The sequence below is a fragment of the Leguminivora glycinivorella genome, chromosome Z (assembly GCF_023078275.1).
Source record: "Leguminivora glycinivorella isolate SPB_JAAS2020 chromosome Z, LegGlyc_1.1, whole genome shotgun sequence".
NCBI classification, from domain to species: domain Eukaryota; kingdom Metazoa; phylum Arthropoda; class Insecta; order Lepidoptera; family Tortricidae; genus Leguminivora; species Leguminivora glycinivorella.
In genome coordinates, this window is record NC_062998.1 from 34,898,593 (window position 1) to 34,916,272 (window position 17,680).

General features: G+C 37.4%; 1 protein-coding gene across 1 annotated transcript in view; it reads right to left on the reverse strand.

The window, feature by feature from the left end:
- Positions 1–16,026, reverse strand: part of LOC125241133 (carnitine O-palmitoyltransferase 1, liver isoform) — a 30,531-nt gene extending 14,505 nt beyond the window's left edge. The window contains exons 1-8 of the mRNA XM_048149465.1: positions 15,749–16,026; positions 14,272–14,419; positions 11,900–12,036; positions 11,107–11,215; positions 10,844–11,011; positions 10,503–10,624; positions 9,790–9,991; positions 9,397–9,596 (exon numbers count right to left, since the gene is read on the reverse strand). Of these exons, the coding sequence (XP_048005422.1) occupies positions 9,397–9,596; positions 9,790–9,991; positions 10,503–10,624; positions 10,844–11,011; positions 11,107–11,215; positions 11,900–12,036; positions 14,272–14,412 (1,079 nt within the window). The 5' untranslated portion in view covers positions 14,413–14,419; positions 15,749–16,026. The remainder of the gene's footprint in view (positions 1–9,396; positions 9,597–9,789; positions 9,992–10,502; positions 10,625–10,843; positions 11,012–11,106; positions 11,216–11,899; positions 12,037–14,271; positions 14,420–15,748) is intronic.
- Between the last annotated feature and the right edge of the window lie 1,654 nt (positions 16,027–17,680).

Consider the following 17,680-nt stretch of genomic DNA (forward strand, 5'->3'; position numbering starts at 1 on the left):
GTAAGAAGGTAAGTCATACAGAACAATTTTGTGATAACATAATATATTATTACAATTAATAATTTCGCCATTTATGTAAATAATCGTTTATAGAATATAATTATAATGATTAGTTCTGTTAGTTTTTTCATACGCCACACTGAATGTCTCTTCGCGATAGAGAATGTTACACACACTGACACACTAAAGAATGTGACCAGTATAATGAAAATAAAGTCCAACGAGTTAAAATTAATTTTAAAACTCTTTCATTTTAATAAAGTTTAGAAGACAAAAAATACCTATATTTCTTATCATTGTATTAAAGTTACATATATTTTTTTATTTCTCAACAATAATAAGTAGTAAACAACACAAAAAAAAACGATTTTAAACTGAGACTCTTTTAGACGTGACGATATTTATTTACCTTATTACTTTTGAATACATTCATAGCACTGGCAATCTTTTTGTATCCGTATATGATTTCCAGTGTCAAAAACAAATGTCATTGGAGCAAATTTGGCGACACGTCCGCTCCGAACGAGCCCGATCGGGCGTCTGACTCCATAGAATCTGTTCACAGTTTTGACGTTTGTATGGAAAATTTACGAAAGTTTATATTCAACATTGATTTTATTCGTTCTCTTTGTAAGGAAAAATATGAAAAGGTAATAATTCTGTAGTCCAGTTATCTAGCTTATAAAATAACATTATTTTAAAAATAAAACACGGTCGTACATATTCAAATTTATGAAGATGCCGACAGGGGCCGACCGCATTTTAGTTACAACTTTAAGTAAGTATGTATCTAAAATTAGAAGTGTTTCCTGATTTGTATTACACACTATTTTGCATACACATACTTAAAGTTTATAATTATCAAGAAAGCCTTTTGTTTGCCTAAAAGGTTTTCGAAGTAATTGACATTTGATTCGAAGTATTTTTAGACAAATATTGATGTCGTTTAACTTCCATTTACTGTATTTTAGTAGCATGATAACACACATGTAAACTACTGAATTTTTAGTTTAGGATATAAGTAATGCGACAACATCAATTTTAGCAGCCTAAAGTATACAAAATTGAGCTCAGCTCACTCAGACGTGAGCACTATTTGCGGGTTTTCTTAAACTAGCGTCAGGAAAAAAATCATAATTAATTCAGGGAGTAACTTTTCCTTGATGTTAACTACTGATTTTGTAGATAAGAATACGCGCTGTTAAAAACAAGTGCTTTTCTTATCAATAAGTATATACTGAAGCTAAAACCGGACGTAGAAAACTACCAATTTTACGATTTTCTACTTTTTGATATTGACGGCCTCTTAATGCTACAATATTTAAAAAATACAAGGTCATAAAAAAACAAGGATAGCGATTTTAACAATAATTTTACAATACGTGACCGTGTAAAACCTATAAATTACGATTTGTCTTTATAAATAATAGTAAGTAACCACTTAATTTATAAAAAGCGGTTTTCAATAAAAAAACACGAAAAGATTTTTGATCATTTTTCTTATGCAATGGAGATGTTGGTATGGAGATAGTATCAGACATGAGAAAGAACAGAGGATCGTGTATCAATATCATTATCATATCAGTCATATTTCATATCACAGATGATGTCACGGGCGGGGGCTAGTGCGCTGTATCCGGTATAATATCATGTTCCTTAAATACAAATTCAAGTTCATTGTAGATAATTCAGATATCGTTCTAATCCTAATATAATTAATTGATTTCTTAATTGCGTTACACAGAATGTTATTATTTATTTATTACATACATGGAAAACCAACAGCTGAAGTTATCAATACAATCCAAAATAAAATTACAAAGCCAATTACAGGTTCTCACTTATAAAAAAACTACGTTAAAATGAATGACAATCGTTCATAATAACGTAGCGGACTCTGCGGTTATTATTAAGTACTTATACTTATAATATCGGTAATGTTCAGGACATCAGAACCTTCGGGAGGTGTAGCCAAAGCGAACACGTTGAGTGGATACTGCCCATGCCCCAGTAGGATGTTAGGACTATTTTAGAGTTGCTGGAATCTAAAATGAACAGGGCTATTAGGTAAAAGTGATGGATAAATGATTACTTCATATTTACACATAAAACATATTTCAAATGAGATACCTACACCTAATCTTTTTTTTTATTATTATGAATGGGCTTACTCTTGACCACAGACTAGCCAAAGGCAAAGACGTGGCCTACTATGGAGTGAGCTCGCCCAGAAGATGCCTGTTCACCCTTGATTTGAAGAAGAAGCAAAGCGCTTCGTGCGAATTCGCGGAATATCTACCAAGAAAGAATGGAAACCGGCCGTGCGTCAGTTCGATGGTAGAATAGGGACGGTTGAATAAGCTCGTGTAGCTCTTGAGCACACTCCCCGAAGTGCAACCTGTATAGAACACCGACAGACTGGCGACTTTCCGCCGATGAGCCAAAAACTGTAGCTTAGCCGATAGCTTCTTATCGCCAATCATTCTCCTGGCTCATCCTCCTTTCAATCCGATAAATATCTAACCAAACTCTGTTATCAATTGCATTTTCAGATATGTTTAGCCACCTCGGCCGCTCTAATATATCTGATGTCGACCGTACACCGTTGGTATGTTTGGATCAAGGATTATTTATAAGTATATAGGATTTACATACTTCATACTAAGAATCGTACCTCGATTTTTTAGCGCTACCTATTAAACTCAATTGCTCTAAAATTTTCAATGGGCTCTATTCTCAAGTAACATAAAGATGACAGCTGATAACTAGAGCTACCAAAAGCAACTGAGTAGATAACTACACTGATGATAGTGATGATGCCTACAAAATTTTTTTTTTCACAATGTGACGTGATATCATGATTTTAAAATAAAAAAATATGTCATTTGTTCTTATAAAAAAACAAAAACACGCAAAAATATTTGGGGAAAATATGATTTTGGCCACTTCCAGGCTGCGAACAGCGCCATCTAGTTTTAAGCCTAAAAGGCCCATACTCCTATATTACATTTCAGAGGTACGCTTTTTTTGTATGGGCTTTGTCTGTCCCGTATTATTGTATGATCCTTGGTTTAGATTATTTAGCCCGACGCGACACGTATATGGCGTGCAATTACCGTGCCTCTTTTAGAATAGGTATGTAGTATGTACGTGCCTCGGCTCGTGCGAACGTCACAAATAATGACCATGTCGACCCTATTCCGACCTGCTACACGGCCTGCTATGACTGACTGGCTGGTTTCTCACAGACCTTAGTGACATGACAATCTTCTTACGTAAGGTTAAATATTTCCTGTGTAATTTATTAATTTACCTAGTGAGACGCAGAATAAATAAAAAATAGAGGTTTGCATCGTAATAATTCAGTTGTGTTATGATTACTGAATAGCATAGAACAATGTTTATATTTGTAATGCTTATTGAATTTTTCCAATACTGTATTGTAATTTTAGTCATACTAGTTATGAAAAAAAAGCTGCACTTTTGGATGGAAGCAAGCCGCTTTGCATGGTGATAGTAGACATCATAGTAAACGATTTTTTCCGAGGATATCGAAATTTCATCCCTTAGGAAGCCGAGCGTAGCGAGGTGTTTTATGAAAATGAAAAAAATTCTATCTTTTTATTGTATCATCCGATTTTGACAAAACGTATCTCAAATGAAAGGTATTGATTTGTGTAATTTAAAAAAAATACAAAGAAAAAAAATTTAAAGAAAAGTAAGAAAAAAATAAAAAAAGTAAATTTACGTCTCGCACTGAATAACTTCAAAGAATGACAGACAAAATGTACAATGTCGATATACGAGTTTTTTTTAATCGAAGACGGATAAATTTTTAGTTGAAAACTGAAGACCGCATCGAAATCAGATTAGCGTTTTTTAAGATACAAGTTGCCAATTTTGGGAAAGATCGTTTTATATGGCCACTTTGAAATTCCTTTGCCAGAAAGTCAGAAATAATATGTTTTTCTGACACAGAAAAATACATAGTAACAGTACACATCAAAATAAAATTAAAAATTCCGAGGATATTATAATTTCATCCCTTAGAACGACGAGCGTAGCGAGGTCGGTTACGAAAACCGAAAAAAAAATCTCATTTTTAGGGTTCCGTACCTCAAAAGGAAAAAACGGAACCCTTATAGGATCACTTTGTTGTCCGTCTGTCCGTCCGTCCGTCCGTCTGTCAAGACCCTTTTACTCAGGAACGCGTGGAGGTATGAAGCTGAAATTTATATCAATTACTCAGGTCTACTGTCCCTTGAAGCTGTGAAAAAATCAAACTTCTAAGCCAACGCAATCAAAAGATAAAGCCGTTTATGCCGCAAATTTTCGACACTTGCAAGGGAATCAAAACCTACAGGGTGCTTCCCGTGAACTCAGAATCTTGAAATTTGGTACGAAGCAACGTCTTATAGCATAGATAAAGGAAAAATTACGAAAACCATAAATTTTTAGTTACATCACATAATATATTTTTTTTTAATAATTTTAACCTTACTACCCATTTCCTCATAAACGCGTAGAGGTATTAAATTGAAATTCATACCAAATACTCAGGTCTATAATACCTTTAAGCTGTAACAAAATCAAACTTCTATGTCAACGCAATCAAAAGAAACAGCAATTTAAGCTGCATATTTTGAAACTCGCAAGTACTCGCAAGGGAATCAAAACCTAAAGGGTACTTCCAGTCGACCTAGAATCTTGAAATTTGGCATGAAGCAACGTTTTATAGCACACATAAAGGAAAAATTCCGAAAACCTTAGGTTTGTACGGAACCCTCGGTGCGCGAGTCCGACTCGCACTTGGCCGGTTTTTTTTGTACGTCGTCCGATTTTGACAAAACATGTTTCATTTAAAAGGTATTGCTTTATGTAACTCTTAGTTTGTTTATATGGTCGCTTATAAATTCCTTAGCAGAAAGTCAGAAACATTATATTTTTCTTACAGTTAAAAGTATGCATAGGTAATAGACATCATAATAAACAATTTTTTACGAGGATATAAAAAATTCATCCCTTGGAAAGCCGAGCGTAGCGATGTCTGTTACGAAAAACAAAAAAAGGCAGTTTTCTAAGGGTTTCTAAGGAATGAAATTTTTATATCCTTGTAAAAAAATGTTTATAATGATGTCTATTACCTATGCATACTTTTAACTGTAAGAAAAATATAATGTTTCTGACTTTCTGGCTAAGGAATTTATAAGCGACCATATAAACAAACTAAGCCAACTTTGACAACTTGCATCTTAAAAACTACTGATTCGATTTCGATTCGGTTTTTAGTTTATAATCATGCATTTATTTGTCTTTAATTTTAAAAAATCATATATCGAAATTATACACCGTGTCTACCGTTTTTTGCGGTTATTCAGTGTGATACGAAAATTAAGGTTTTTTTTTAAAAAATCTTACATTTTTTTTCCAATTTTTTTCAATATTTTTTTTAAGTTACATAAAGCAATACCTTTCAAATGAAACATGTTTTGTCAAAATCGGACGACGTACAAAAAAATGAGATTTTTTTTTCGGTTTTCGTAACCGACCTCGCTACGCTCGTCGTTCTAAGGGATGAAATTATAATATCCTCGGAATTTTTAATTTTATTTTGATGTGTACTGTTACTATGTATTTTTCTGTGTCAGAAAAACATATTATTTCTGACTTTCTGGCAAAGGAATTTCAAAGTGGCCATATAAAGCGATCTTTCCCAACTTTGGCAACTTGTATCTTAAAAAATGCTAATCTGATTTCGATGCGGTCTTCAGTTTTCAACTAAAAATTTATCTGTCTTCGATTAAAAAAACTCGTATATCGACATTGTACATTTTGTCTGTCATTCTTTGAAGTTATTCAGTGCGAGACGTAAATTTACTTTTTTTATTTTTTCTTACTTTTCTTTCAAATTTTTTTTCTTTGTATTTTTTTTTAAATTACACAAATCAATACCTTTCATTTGAGATACGTTTTGTCAAAATCGGACGATACAATAAAAAGATAAAATTTTTTTCATTTTCATAAAACACCTCGCTACGCTCGGCTTCCTAAGGGATGAAATTTCGATATCCTCGGAAAAAATCGTTTACTATGATGTCTACTATCACCATGCAAAGCGGCTTGCTTCCATCCAAAAGTGCAGCTTTTGGCCAAAAATTCTCCATAACAAGTATGACTAGGTTAAACTAACTAGCCATTGGTGGCGCTGCGTATGCAGCGTACCTATGCGATGGCGCGGATGGCGGCCGTGTTTGTTTACCGTGTGAAAAATGTCGCGCCACTCTAAATGATTTTATCACCAAAAATAGTGTGGTTATTCAAAATAGAAGTGCAAAAGAAGCTTTTTTCTACTCGTCAACTTTAATTTGCCAATTACTATAATATTAATTATTAGCTATAATTATTATAAATATTAATTATTAGCTATAATTATTATAATTACTAACACATGTCATGTTTTGTAAATTTTGTAATTTTTTTTGTATATTTTTATAAATGTATAATTATGGACCTGGTCAAATTATTGAAAAAGTTAATTTAATATTTATTCTAATTAGGTAATAATACAAGTCTCTTTTCATTTCATTTGTTAACTACAAAGTTTTTAATTTAATATTGTACTTATTATGCTTTTTTGCATTTTTTACTTCAATTTTGGAACCCTGATGTATTGAACCATATGGCGGCGTATCATAATATGCCTAGGAATCACATGATCTGCCTAAATGCCACTGGCGGGTTTTACTTGGTGAAATCACGAAATGGCGGCGTTTCATGATATGCCTAGGAATTTCATGATCTGCTTAAACGTCACTGGGCAAATCGTTAAACGGTGAGTTTTGAACGATATGGCGAATGTTACTACGCCAAATCATGATTTGGCGCCGTTTCACGATATGCCTAGGAATCTCGTGATATGGCGGATTCTTCGTTCGGCCGCCGACAGATATAATACAAAGTTACGCAGACATTATCGAATACGTCAGTGTGAAACTCGTAGTACGGCCACTGGCATACGCAGCTGACGCGCTAACCCCTATGTTCGGTGGTCAGAGGTCACGGTCGCATTGGCCCAATTTCCTCAGAAGCTTATCGTTTACGTCACATTTAAACAATAATTTGATTAGTCCGGGACTATTCTATAACAAGTTCATTTGTCAGACATTTTATTCACTGAAATAAAACAATATTTGCCACATTGCAATTTCAATCTTTACTAATTCAGTTCAGACAACCCCACTATCGGGCTTTTGCCCCTACTTAGATCGGAAACTCGTTAATGATACCTCACTACTCTTACTAAAGACAACACCGAAAGATCCGACATCGGGTACTGTTTTTGATAGACAGAGAACCGAACCGAAAATGATTAGACTATGTACTTAACATAGTCTAATCATTGAAAAAATCTTTCGAAAACTTAGAACACACGAGGTAATCGCATGATTAAATCTGTGGGTGTATCTATCTATTGTATTGTCATTTTGTATTATTTAATACTGAAGTATTTAATTATCGGTTAATTACTTGTCGTCAGAGGCTGATCGTTTTTTGTACTTTGAAACGGAAAAAATCAACATAGGTACCTAACGGCTATTCTTTATGGTACTTGATATATTTGCTTACAGGGTCCGGTAGACATCTTGACTCTTCTGATGACAAATATCTTCTGTTTTAGGCGCAGTCCTAATTCATGTTATGAAAATATTATTGGGAGAAGATAGATATGTAGTTTTAGGCATTGTTAGTTATATATAATATGTACTTATTACTTATTACACATTAACAATTTCAGTGCAAAAAAAAAATTCTATATATGAAGACGCCTTGCGTTTTTTTTGGAAGTGAATGAACATGATAACGCTTTTTTACATTAACTGTATTAGCATTTGTTAATAATTTTTAACTGATGATGTTTTATAATTTATCCCTTCAGAATGCGCAGGTCAAAAGTGACAGATAAAGCCAATCGAATAGCTAATCGAGGCATGGCAGACGTTAACGAATAACGGTCTCAGTGTTAAATCTTCGTAGACATCTGGACCTATAGTCATCACATTAGTCGAGACTCCGTGGCGAACAATACGCAACTGGCTCTGTCGCAAGCGTCGCAATATTACGGAAGAGAGATTGAGATAACTACGATACGATCGGAACGTCAATGATTGTACTCAAAGAGAGAGAACTACAGACTCATTGATTAGCAAAGTAATCGGCTAGCCCGCTTATTAAACGCTGCAACCAATTTTAATCTACATATGCTGATATAAATCACTCAACACAATAAACCCATTATAATTCATCATTCATCAATGTCCAGTTTAACTTGGCTAAATGTTGTTCAGCCATTTGGTCAATTGTTGCAATGACTTGGCTAGGTGTTTTCAGCAATAGAATAGAATAGGGTCTGACCTAGGGTAGAGCGAGTGATGAGGCCGCTCTAGGCGCCAAACCATACGAGGGGCGCCAAAATGGCAAATGATAGAGAAAAAAAACAGCATCGTTTGCGAGTTTGGTAAAAAAAAGATAACCAAAGGCGCAATTACTCCATTTCACCGGGATTTCTTGAGCGGGATTGCTTGAGCAGGCGGCCGCGGCTGTAGACGACGACCTTGCAATAGCGGCCGCGGTGGTAGACGGTGATGTGGCTGGAGCCCTGATAGTGCACTGTCTATGATGTACTCACACTTGTATCTCGGCAGGCTTGAGCAGGCGGCCGCGGGTGTAGACGACGACCTTGAAGTAGCGGCCGCGGTGGTAGACGGTGATGTGGCTGGAGCCCTGATAGTGCACTGTCTATGATGTACTCACACTTGTATCTCGGCAGGCTTGAGCAGGCGGCCGCGGGTGTAGACGACGACCTTGAAGTAGCGGCCGCGGTGGTAGACGGTGATGTGGCTGGAGCCCTGATAGTGCACTGTCTATGATGTACTCACACTTGTATCTCGGCAGGCTTGAGCAGGCGGCCGCGGGTGTAGACGACGACCTTGAAGTAGCGGCCGCGGTGGTAGACGGTGATGTGGCTGGAGCCCTGATAGTGCACTGTCTAGGCTTGAGCAGGCGGCCGCGGGTGTACTAGCGGCCGCACACTGGAGCCCTGATAGTGCACTGTAGCGGCCGCGGTGGTAGACGGTGATGTGGCTGGAGCCCTGATAGTGCACTGTCTATGATGTACTCACACTTGTATCTCGGCAGGCTTGAGCAGGCGGCCGCGGGTGTAGACGACGACCTTGAAGTAGCGGCCGCGGTGGTAGACGGTGATGTGGCTGGAGCCCTGATAGTGCACTGTCTATGATGTACTCACACTTGTATCTCGGCAGGCTTGAAGTAGCGGCCGCGGTGGTAGACGGTGATGTGGCTGGAGCCCTGATAGTGCACTGTCTATGATGTACTCACACTTGTATCTCGGCAGGCTTGAGCAGGCGGCCGCGGGTGTAGACGATGACCTTGAAGTAGCGGCCGCGGTGGTAGACGGTGATGTGGCTGGAGTCCTGGTAGTGCACGATCTTGTCGGTCTCCACGCCGGGCACGCGCACCGTATTGAACAGCCGCTCGTACTGCGCCGAGCACAGCGGCACCATGCCTTGTAGCATTATCTGTGGACAAACATGATGTTTGGTTAGCTATTGGTCTAAACTTTACACCTAGTGTGTACCCTACTTAACGCACATCGAATATAACTTGTCATTATATGTAATAGCAGAATAATGGCTTTCAACAAGTCGAACCACTAGAAGATGAACAGCTGGTAGCTTGTTTATTAGACACTTTTCTGACATATAATCTTACCGGTTCCAGTTCCTGTCTATCAATAAGCCTTCTGAATTGCAGACACTGGTATATGACGACCCCGGCACGCGCCGCCTGGATGTTCGTAGGCTTGAGCAGAATGGCGTCGGTCCCGTAGAAGTTGGAGTTGACCATGAGAGGCGACCTCCCCCTCAGGTACACGTACTCCTCCCACCAATCCGACACGTAGTTGGAAGACCACCTATAATGGTCACGGATGTAATTCTATTGATCATGATCTTCCGAAGCGCCAGTTCAAGGCGGGTAGTGCGTAGTTACTGTTTTTAATGTAAATTTGTTACTCGTGTTGCTCTAATTCCATAGTTTGAGTAGACGTATCCACGTCCTTCACTACAACTCTTTCGACACATGTAAGTATATATTTAGAATCCGTCTAAGCTAACATTGAAGCTGTGTGGAAACATCAAAGTGAGGGAATCCACTTCATACTTTCATAGTGCAAAGTTATCTTAATTGGTCTTGTAAGGCTACTTTACTTTCTAACATACACCATTTACAAAGGAAACATATTGGTTAATATATATATGATATAATATATTAAGTTGTAACGTGTTCGTACGAAGTATCTTGTTATTATGAACTACCATCCAAAATCTTGTTTAATACACTTACATACAAAGAATACACATTTAAATTTACCTACATTATCGATTTTAATTTCGACATCTGAGAAAAGGGTCCTTAGTCCTTACCATGACTTGAGCACGAGATATCTCTGTAGTTTGACAGCGATCGTCTCTTCGAACTCTTTCGCTAATCTTTCCACTCGGCGATAATTGTCATCATCCAACAAGGGCCGCACGCTGATCAAGTACTGTAAAGGAACGATAAATAAAATAAGTAATCCGACAGTCACATTATTAAGGGGCCACGAGGTTGTGGAAGCGAGGGGAGCCGCGGCCGCGAGCTCTCGTTATGGCCGTCTATTGACTACCCGGAAACAGAACTACGGCCGTTACAACTCGGAACATCGGCTAACATTGACCTTCACACAAGCGGTGTCAATTGACCTAGAAACACGGACAGTTCGTACCCTCTTCATGGTGTCCTTCACGCTGGGCAGCGGCAGTCTCGGCAGCGAGCCCTGGAAGCTGTACAGCCGGGGCTTGTTCCATCCTGACAACACTTTGACGACGCTAGCCCATAACTTTGTTTTTAGTGATATCTTCGAACCTGGTACGCGTGATTCGTACATCCAACCCTACAAAAAACGGCAATTGAAATCACATATGTCATTATGTACGTACATTTATACACGTATACATTTGTATAAAAATGAATTAGAAACTAATATACCTTGTACATAAGCAGCACCTTCAGCATGTATCGCATGAGAAATATAACGGAAAGCCACATCGTGAGGGCAGCTAGTAAACAAGCGATTAGTTGCCACATTGTCGAGGAGCTACAAAAACAAATTAAATAATAACAATGGCCATAAAGAACTTGCTTACGCCCTTAAATACATTGTCCGAAACTATGGGGCCCTTGCGTCAAAGTATAAGTGGATGTTAAAGTATATTATATTATAAGTATGTAATACTGAACTTACGTTTTTAATAAATACAGTTACAGTTGTAGTGCGTAATGTTTATCCTTTGTATTTTTACGGAAACGTACGAACTTTTGTCATTTCAGTCAAAATACGAAGGAAGAAGGAAAAACATTTCGCACTACATCTGTACAGACGGTTTGGTGCAATCATTCCACCAAGAAATCCAAAATTGGATAAAACAACACAAGATAATCTCAATTTAAAGAACATCGGTATGTCAGTCCATTTTTCTGTTGCCATTGAATTACAAACGCCTTAGTACCTGAATTAATTCTTGCCTTTGTGCAAAAGGACCATAAATAAATACATATTTTGTAATCACAATAACAATTATTAACCAATCATAGTTGTTAGCTAGGTATAGTAGGTAATTATTAGCCAAGCCATGCAGTCCAATTGACTTCACTCTCGACAGAAAAAATGAAGGTAGTTTTTTTTTCAAAGTAATTACTATAGTTCATCGAATATAATGCCACTAGCGCTTTTTATGGGTCATTACATTTAACGATTAAGATTTATAATGAAATAACTTACGCAGGTAATACCGTCAGGGCTTTTTGTACTAAACCAAAGGGTATATTAAAGCCTCCAAAATGCGCTGCTGCAAGCAGGGTCCATAGCACATACAATGACTGCAAATGCCCAGGGTATACGCCATTCAGGACGCTGTTCTGTTAAAACGATAGCCAGGTTAGGAACGAAATGTTCAGCAAAATAATTTAAATCTTAGGCAGGCATTTTCGCGAAAAAAGATTTCAAACTTTTTTTTCTAAAATTAGTAAATTTAATTTAATTTCCGAAAAGCGGAAAAAGCGTCCCTAATTTAATTTTTCCACTTCGTAACCAATTTTCCACATCGTAATTATAAAGTGGAAAATATGCAAAATAATAGTAAATTTCGGGACCATTTTTTTGTCCTAGATCGAAAGAGCTCGTGATTCAGAGTAGGAAAAACATAAAATTTACCTATCTTAGAAAAAATATTTTTGGTGATTCTTCTCGCGAAAATGCCCAGGCGTGAAATACACACAAGCGGCGTAAGACGTGGAACGGACGTGCTTGCGTGCCTGCGCCGCGTCGATTCAGTGTAATTTAAATAAAAAAACGTCTCCTGAGTACATTTTGTACAGGAAAGACGTAAAACGCAAGACATAAGACGCGTCGCGTTTATGTCGTACGTCGCTTGTGTGTATTTTAAGCCTAAGTAAGTAGTTAACTAGTTATTCTTACATGAAAATTATAATGTTTGCTTCGCGTTGAAAAGTCATTTCCCTCGACAAACTTCGTTTAATAACCATCACACACATTTACGAAAAGAACCATCCTTTATTAAAATTCATTAAAATTTAATGTCTCCTTTGCCACATATGGCATAAAATCAATCAATTTATTTTTATTCGTCAGTCTGGCGGTGGGGTTCGGCATTACATTACATAAATCATATTTCATTATGCTGTGTTCAGGTAAAAGTAGATAGAAGAGTTTATTTAAGACATCTAACTTGAAATAAAACACAGTAGGTACCAATTCCAGTATAATGACGATATTGGCAAATATCTGTTACATACATTGTTCTATCGGGGCCTAGTTATAGATAATGACCAGAATGTCGGTGCACTTTTGTTAGACTATAATGTAATGCACATTTCATTAACTGTTTGATGCCCTTGTATGTATAACAGGTGGAATATTTACATAGTAAAATGAAGTAAAATCTAACATTCACATGGCTGATAATGTAAGTATTATAGTTGTGGATGGAACTGATAGTACCTGGTTGTGGATCTAGATACAATCCTATACTTGACATGTATAACACTTGTTTTACTCTACATGAAAAGCTTATGTGCATAGTGATAGATAACCAGATAACAGAATTCTTCATATTTTATTTACCAACCACCTTGGTTGTAAGAGACACCTATTGTAACAATCTATGTGTATGGTGTACGTAATACTAAGATTACTAAGGTTCATCTAATATTTATAATTACTTTCTTTATCTTTTTACACATTATTTTTATTGTAAATGTGATCAAAGCCATAAGTTCATAACTCAGGGCATAAGAACATCCAAAACTCTAGTCTTTAAATTTAATGGCTGGTCTGGCACAGTCGGTAGTGACCCTGCCTGCTAAGCCGCGGTCCTGGGTTCGAGTCCTGGTAAGGGCATTTATTTGTGTGGTGAGCACAGATACTTGTTCCTGAGTCATGAATGTTTCCTATGTATATAAGTATGTATTTATCTATTTAAGTATGTATATCGTCGCTTAGCACCCATAGTACAAGCTTTGCTTAGTTTGGGGCTATGTTGATCTGTGTAAGGTGTCCCCAATATTTATTTATTTATTTAAAGAGTCATAGAACGTCAAACGAAATCCAGAAAGAAATGCCCTTTTCTTTTCTAGATATATATGGTACGAGGTTAGGTATTTGTTCAACAAAACAAAATTAAAACTGTTTTGTTAAGAACAATAATTCCTCTTGTTTACCAATTAGAATTTGTTGTCAGATGTGCCTACTGTTTTCAGATAAATTTGTGGAAGATAAATAGGTACTTCCCTATTTACATCATCTGGTATTGTCACCTTTATTTAGTAGATAATAATTTTGATAACATCAACAGATAAGCACACATCCTGAAGTGAACAGTAAATAGAGAACATGGATTTTTTTATACAATGATATATATTTTAATATAATATAACATAATGAAAGAATACATATTTTGTGAGCCACAAATATAAAAATTGGAAATCCAAATATATGCATAGTTATAATCAATAAAATTGTCATTTGACATCCATATTAAATAACCCTCCCGATTTGGTTTCCACTTTTTTCTTTGTACAACCAATAATAATATAATAAATGAGTTTATGTGCTGTAAATAACATAGAACTTACTTTAAAGCGCGCCATACGCTTCTTCCATGAGCGCAGACCTGACTCCCAGACCAGGTATAGCACTTCTCGGTCAAAGTTGACGTCCCAGCCATCGTGGGTGATGGCAAACGAGAAGGCCACAGCTGAATGAGCTTCCGCCATGGTGCCTCTGCAACAAAACTTGTAAATTAATATTTAATTAAACTGACACTGTTGGTGACAATAGCATAGGGTTGCTATAAATATATGGACTTGACTGAGATAACTAGTTTCATTCAGGGGGACACTAAACTTCAAAGAGTGACATATACTGGAACATTTAACTACCCCATTACACATTGATACTTATATCAAAAAATACTACAATGATGGATATTGGATGGAGTAACAGTTTTACATCATTTAACATGTTCTTAGAAACCTACATAAATTATTACCATTTTACCATGTTACGAAAAATGTTGTTGAAAATTTTACTTCTACCCACTGCCAAGTTGCCAACGACATGTCATGTAACATAATTATTATCTTATTATGCTGAAAATGGGACTGTGGGACGTCACATTGGTGGCAGAGGGTTAAGCTGAACTTAATAAAGTTCAATATCATATCTTCCATAACAGCTTTGCATTTGGTAAAACATTAGCATATAATTTGTTACATTAAAACAGTTGAAGAGCACTGCACGGGAAGCATGGTCGCGCGATAGAAGATAAAATATCAGGCCGTCCCTATCGCACTTACAAATAGTGCGATAGGGACGGCCTGCTATTTTATCACTTATCGCGCGACCATAATTGCCTACCTGGAGAAGAGTTTAAAGTTATCATGTCCCTCCATGTCCAATGTTATACGAAGCCAAGAGATATGGAGTTGCAGAAATGCGCTTTAATGCAAGGCTACCAACAGTTCTTCCTTAGCTATTAAACAACAATGTTTGATACTATTTCAGTTATTATCAAAAACTATTTTTTCAATGTGAGGGTAGGTCCCGATTAAAATGTCTATATGAAAACTATACACCTTCATGCAAGAATCTAAAATTTTAAATACTTGAAAATCATAATTTCTGATCAGTTGGATGTGATTAAAAAACTTTCAGCAAGGTAAATCGTGAAGAAACCTAACACATTCGCAAGGAACAGGATATAAATACGCGTTCGCAAATGGCCCACGCACGCACACTAACCATGCTGGTGTCTTAAAAAAAAGTATGCAATCTGACAGTTCAGATCTGAGTCAGTGTCCACCGCGGATTGCCAGCGGTTATCCGAGCCCACCGCATACGATTCGAAACAATCGTTTAATTCCATTACAATCGGAAAAAACATTACCGTAAACTGAGTACATATTTTAATTACACTTTTGTTTTAACACGTTAGCACTTTAAACTTCAGTCAAAAAAATCTTAACTCCGCAGTTTGCCCTTATTTTACAATTAAATTTTAAAGCATGACCAGCAAATGAATAAAAATAATTAAAAAGAAAGATAACTTACCGTTAACACTGTTGGAGTAACGTAAGGCGCACGAATTTATTATTTTGTAGTAGGAAGGGACTACGCAGGTGAGGTACTCTAACAGTACCTGTTGGATTAATATTTACACACTAGTTTTTAGCATTCTGAGTCTTTCACCTAACGACTTAAAGCTGGAGTTATAACTTAACAAATATCTTTACTGTAAAACAAACTTTTAATAAATCATAAATAAATAAAAGTAAAAATAACACAAGACGATCACTATGTAGTTTTACAAGCGCGACCACACACACACTACATTATGTATTCCACCAGCAATATCAAGTCATACGTTAAAAAAGTTGCAGATAAAATATGGTAACTTTACATCACTGAATGGTAAAGTGGTTAATACACTAGATGCTAATGTCATCCAGACGTATACAGCTGTCAAACTTGTCGAGCGCAGGGACTTTTGAAGAGGACAGCGCAATCACATTTTTTGCCATACTATATTGAACCTAATCACTGAGTACGAAAGGCGTTCGTATCAGACTAGCAAAAACGGTCCATATAAGGCTCCGCGCACACGGGCGACAAAGTTGCTCGGCGACTTTTTTGTCTCTGTCGTCACCCCTTGCGACAGTCTCCGAGGTCGAGTCGCACACGGGAACGACAGCGACGTAACCACAGACTACTAAAAAGCTATTACCATAGACTAATTCTATTATCTTTGGATATTTCGGATGCAACTTTTTCTTTTTTCGCTAGATCCTTGGAATTGACACAAGCCGACCAAGCCCGCGAACCCCAAGAAAAACGTCCTACACAGGGAGACATTAGCAATGCGTCTGTCTCTACACTATATAAACACCCGGACCTTGAAAAAGAATCGCGCAAATACGACACCAAAGACTGTGGCCCATTCATAGTCCACATCTCACGTGAATCAGAATCTCCTAATATGAGTTCGTCTCTCCAGCCTCTTAGAGTTGGACAAATTTTTGCAAGGGAGAATGTCCCCGACATCAAAAAGGATGGTATTAAATCCATGGGCCGCAACCGCGTTACAGTAGAGTGCAAATCCGCAGATGCTGCCAACAAATTAATGGAGAACCCCTGTTTAGCTCGCAATAAACTAACAGCATTGATCCCATCCTACCATGTATCCCGCATGGGCCTTGTCCGTGGTGTTCCTGTAGACTGGTCAATGGAGGAGTTCGTCTCGGCTACGGATTTAAAAGAGGGAACTGGCAAAATTCTGAAAGCCCGCCGTCTCCAACGAAAGGTTCTTAAAGAAGACAGTGCACCATCATGGGTCCCGACCCAATCTGTGGTTGTTACATTTGAGGGACAGAAACTTCCTTCCAAGATTTTTGCATGCTACACATCACTAAACGTAGAAATATATGTGTTGCCCACTATTCAATGTAGGAAATGTTTGCGCTTCGGACATATCCAAACTCAATGCAGATCAGATGCACGGTGTTATAAATGTGCCAAAAAACACCCAGGCGATTCCTGCAACGTTGCTCCAGAGCATATTACTTGCCTTTTCTGCACAGCTCGTCATTTTGCCACAGATAAAAAATGCCCAGAATTCAATAGGCAAAAATCTATTAAATTGGTAATGTCAGAGCAAAACATCTCTTATCAGGAAGCTGCGGCCCGTACTCCAACCGTTCGTAAAACCTACTCTGACGTAACAAACACTATGTTTAGCCCCATAGTTACAGATGCCCCTCGACTCTCTCCCCCGATAGACACAACTCCCTCTAATTCACAACACCCACATAATGGACCAAGTGTATCTCAATCCCGCCGACAGACTATATACCGCCCCGTCCGACCTAGGACGCCACTTTCCCCCAGTTATGACCGCCATGCTCACCAAAATATAATTTCTACACCTCCTTCTCAATTGCCAAACGGACATGCCCTCTCATTCCCCCAATCTTACACAGAGTCCAC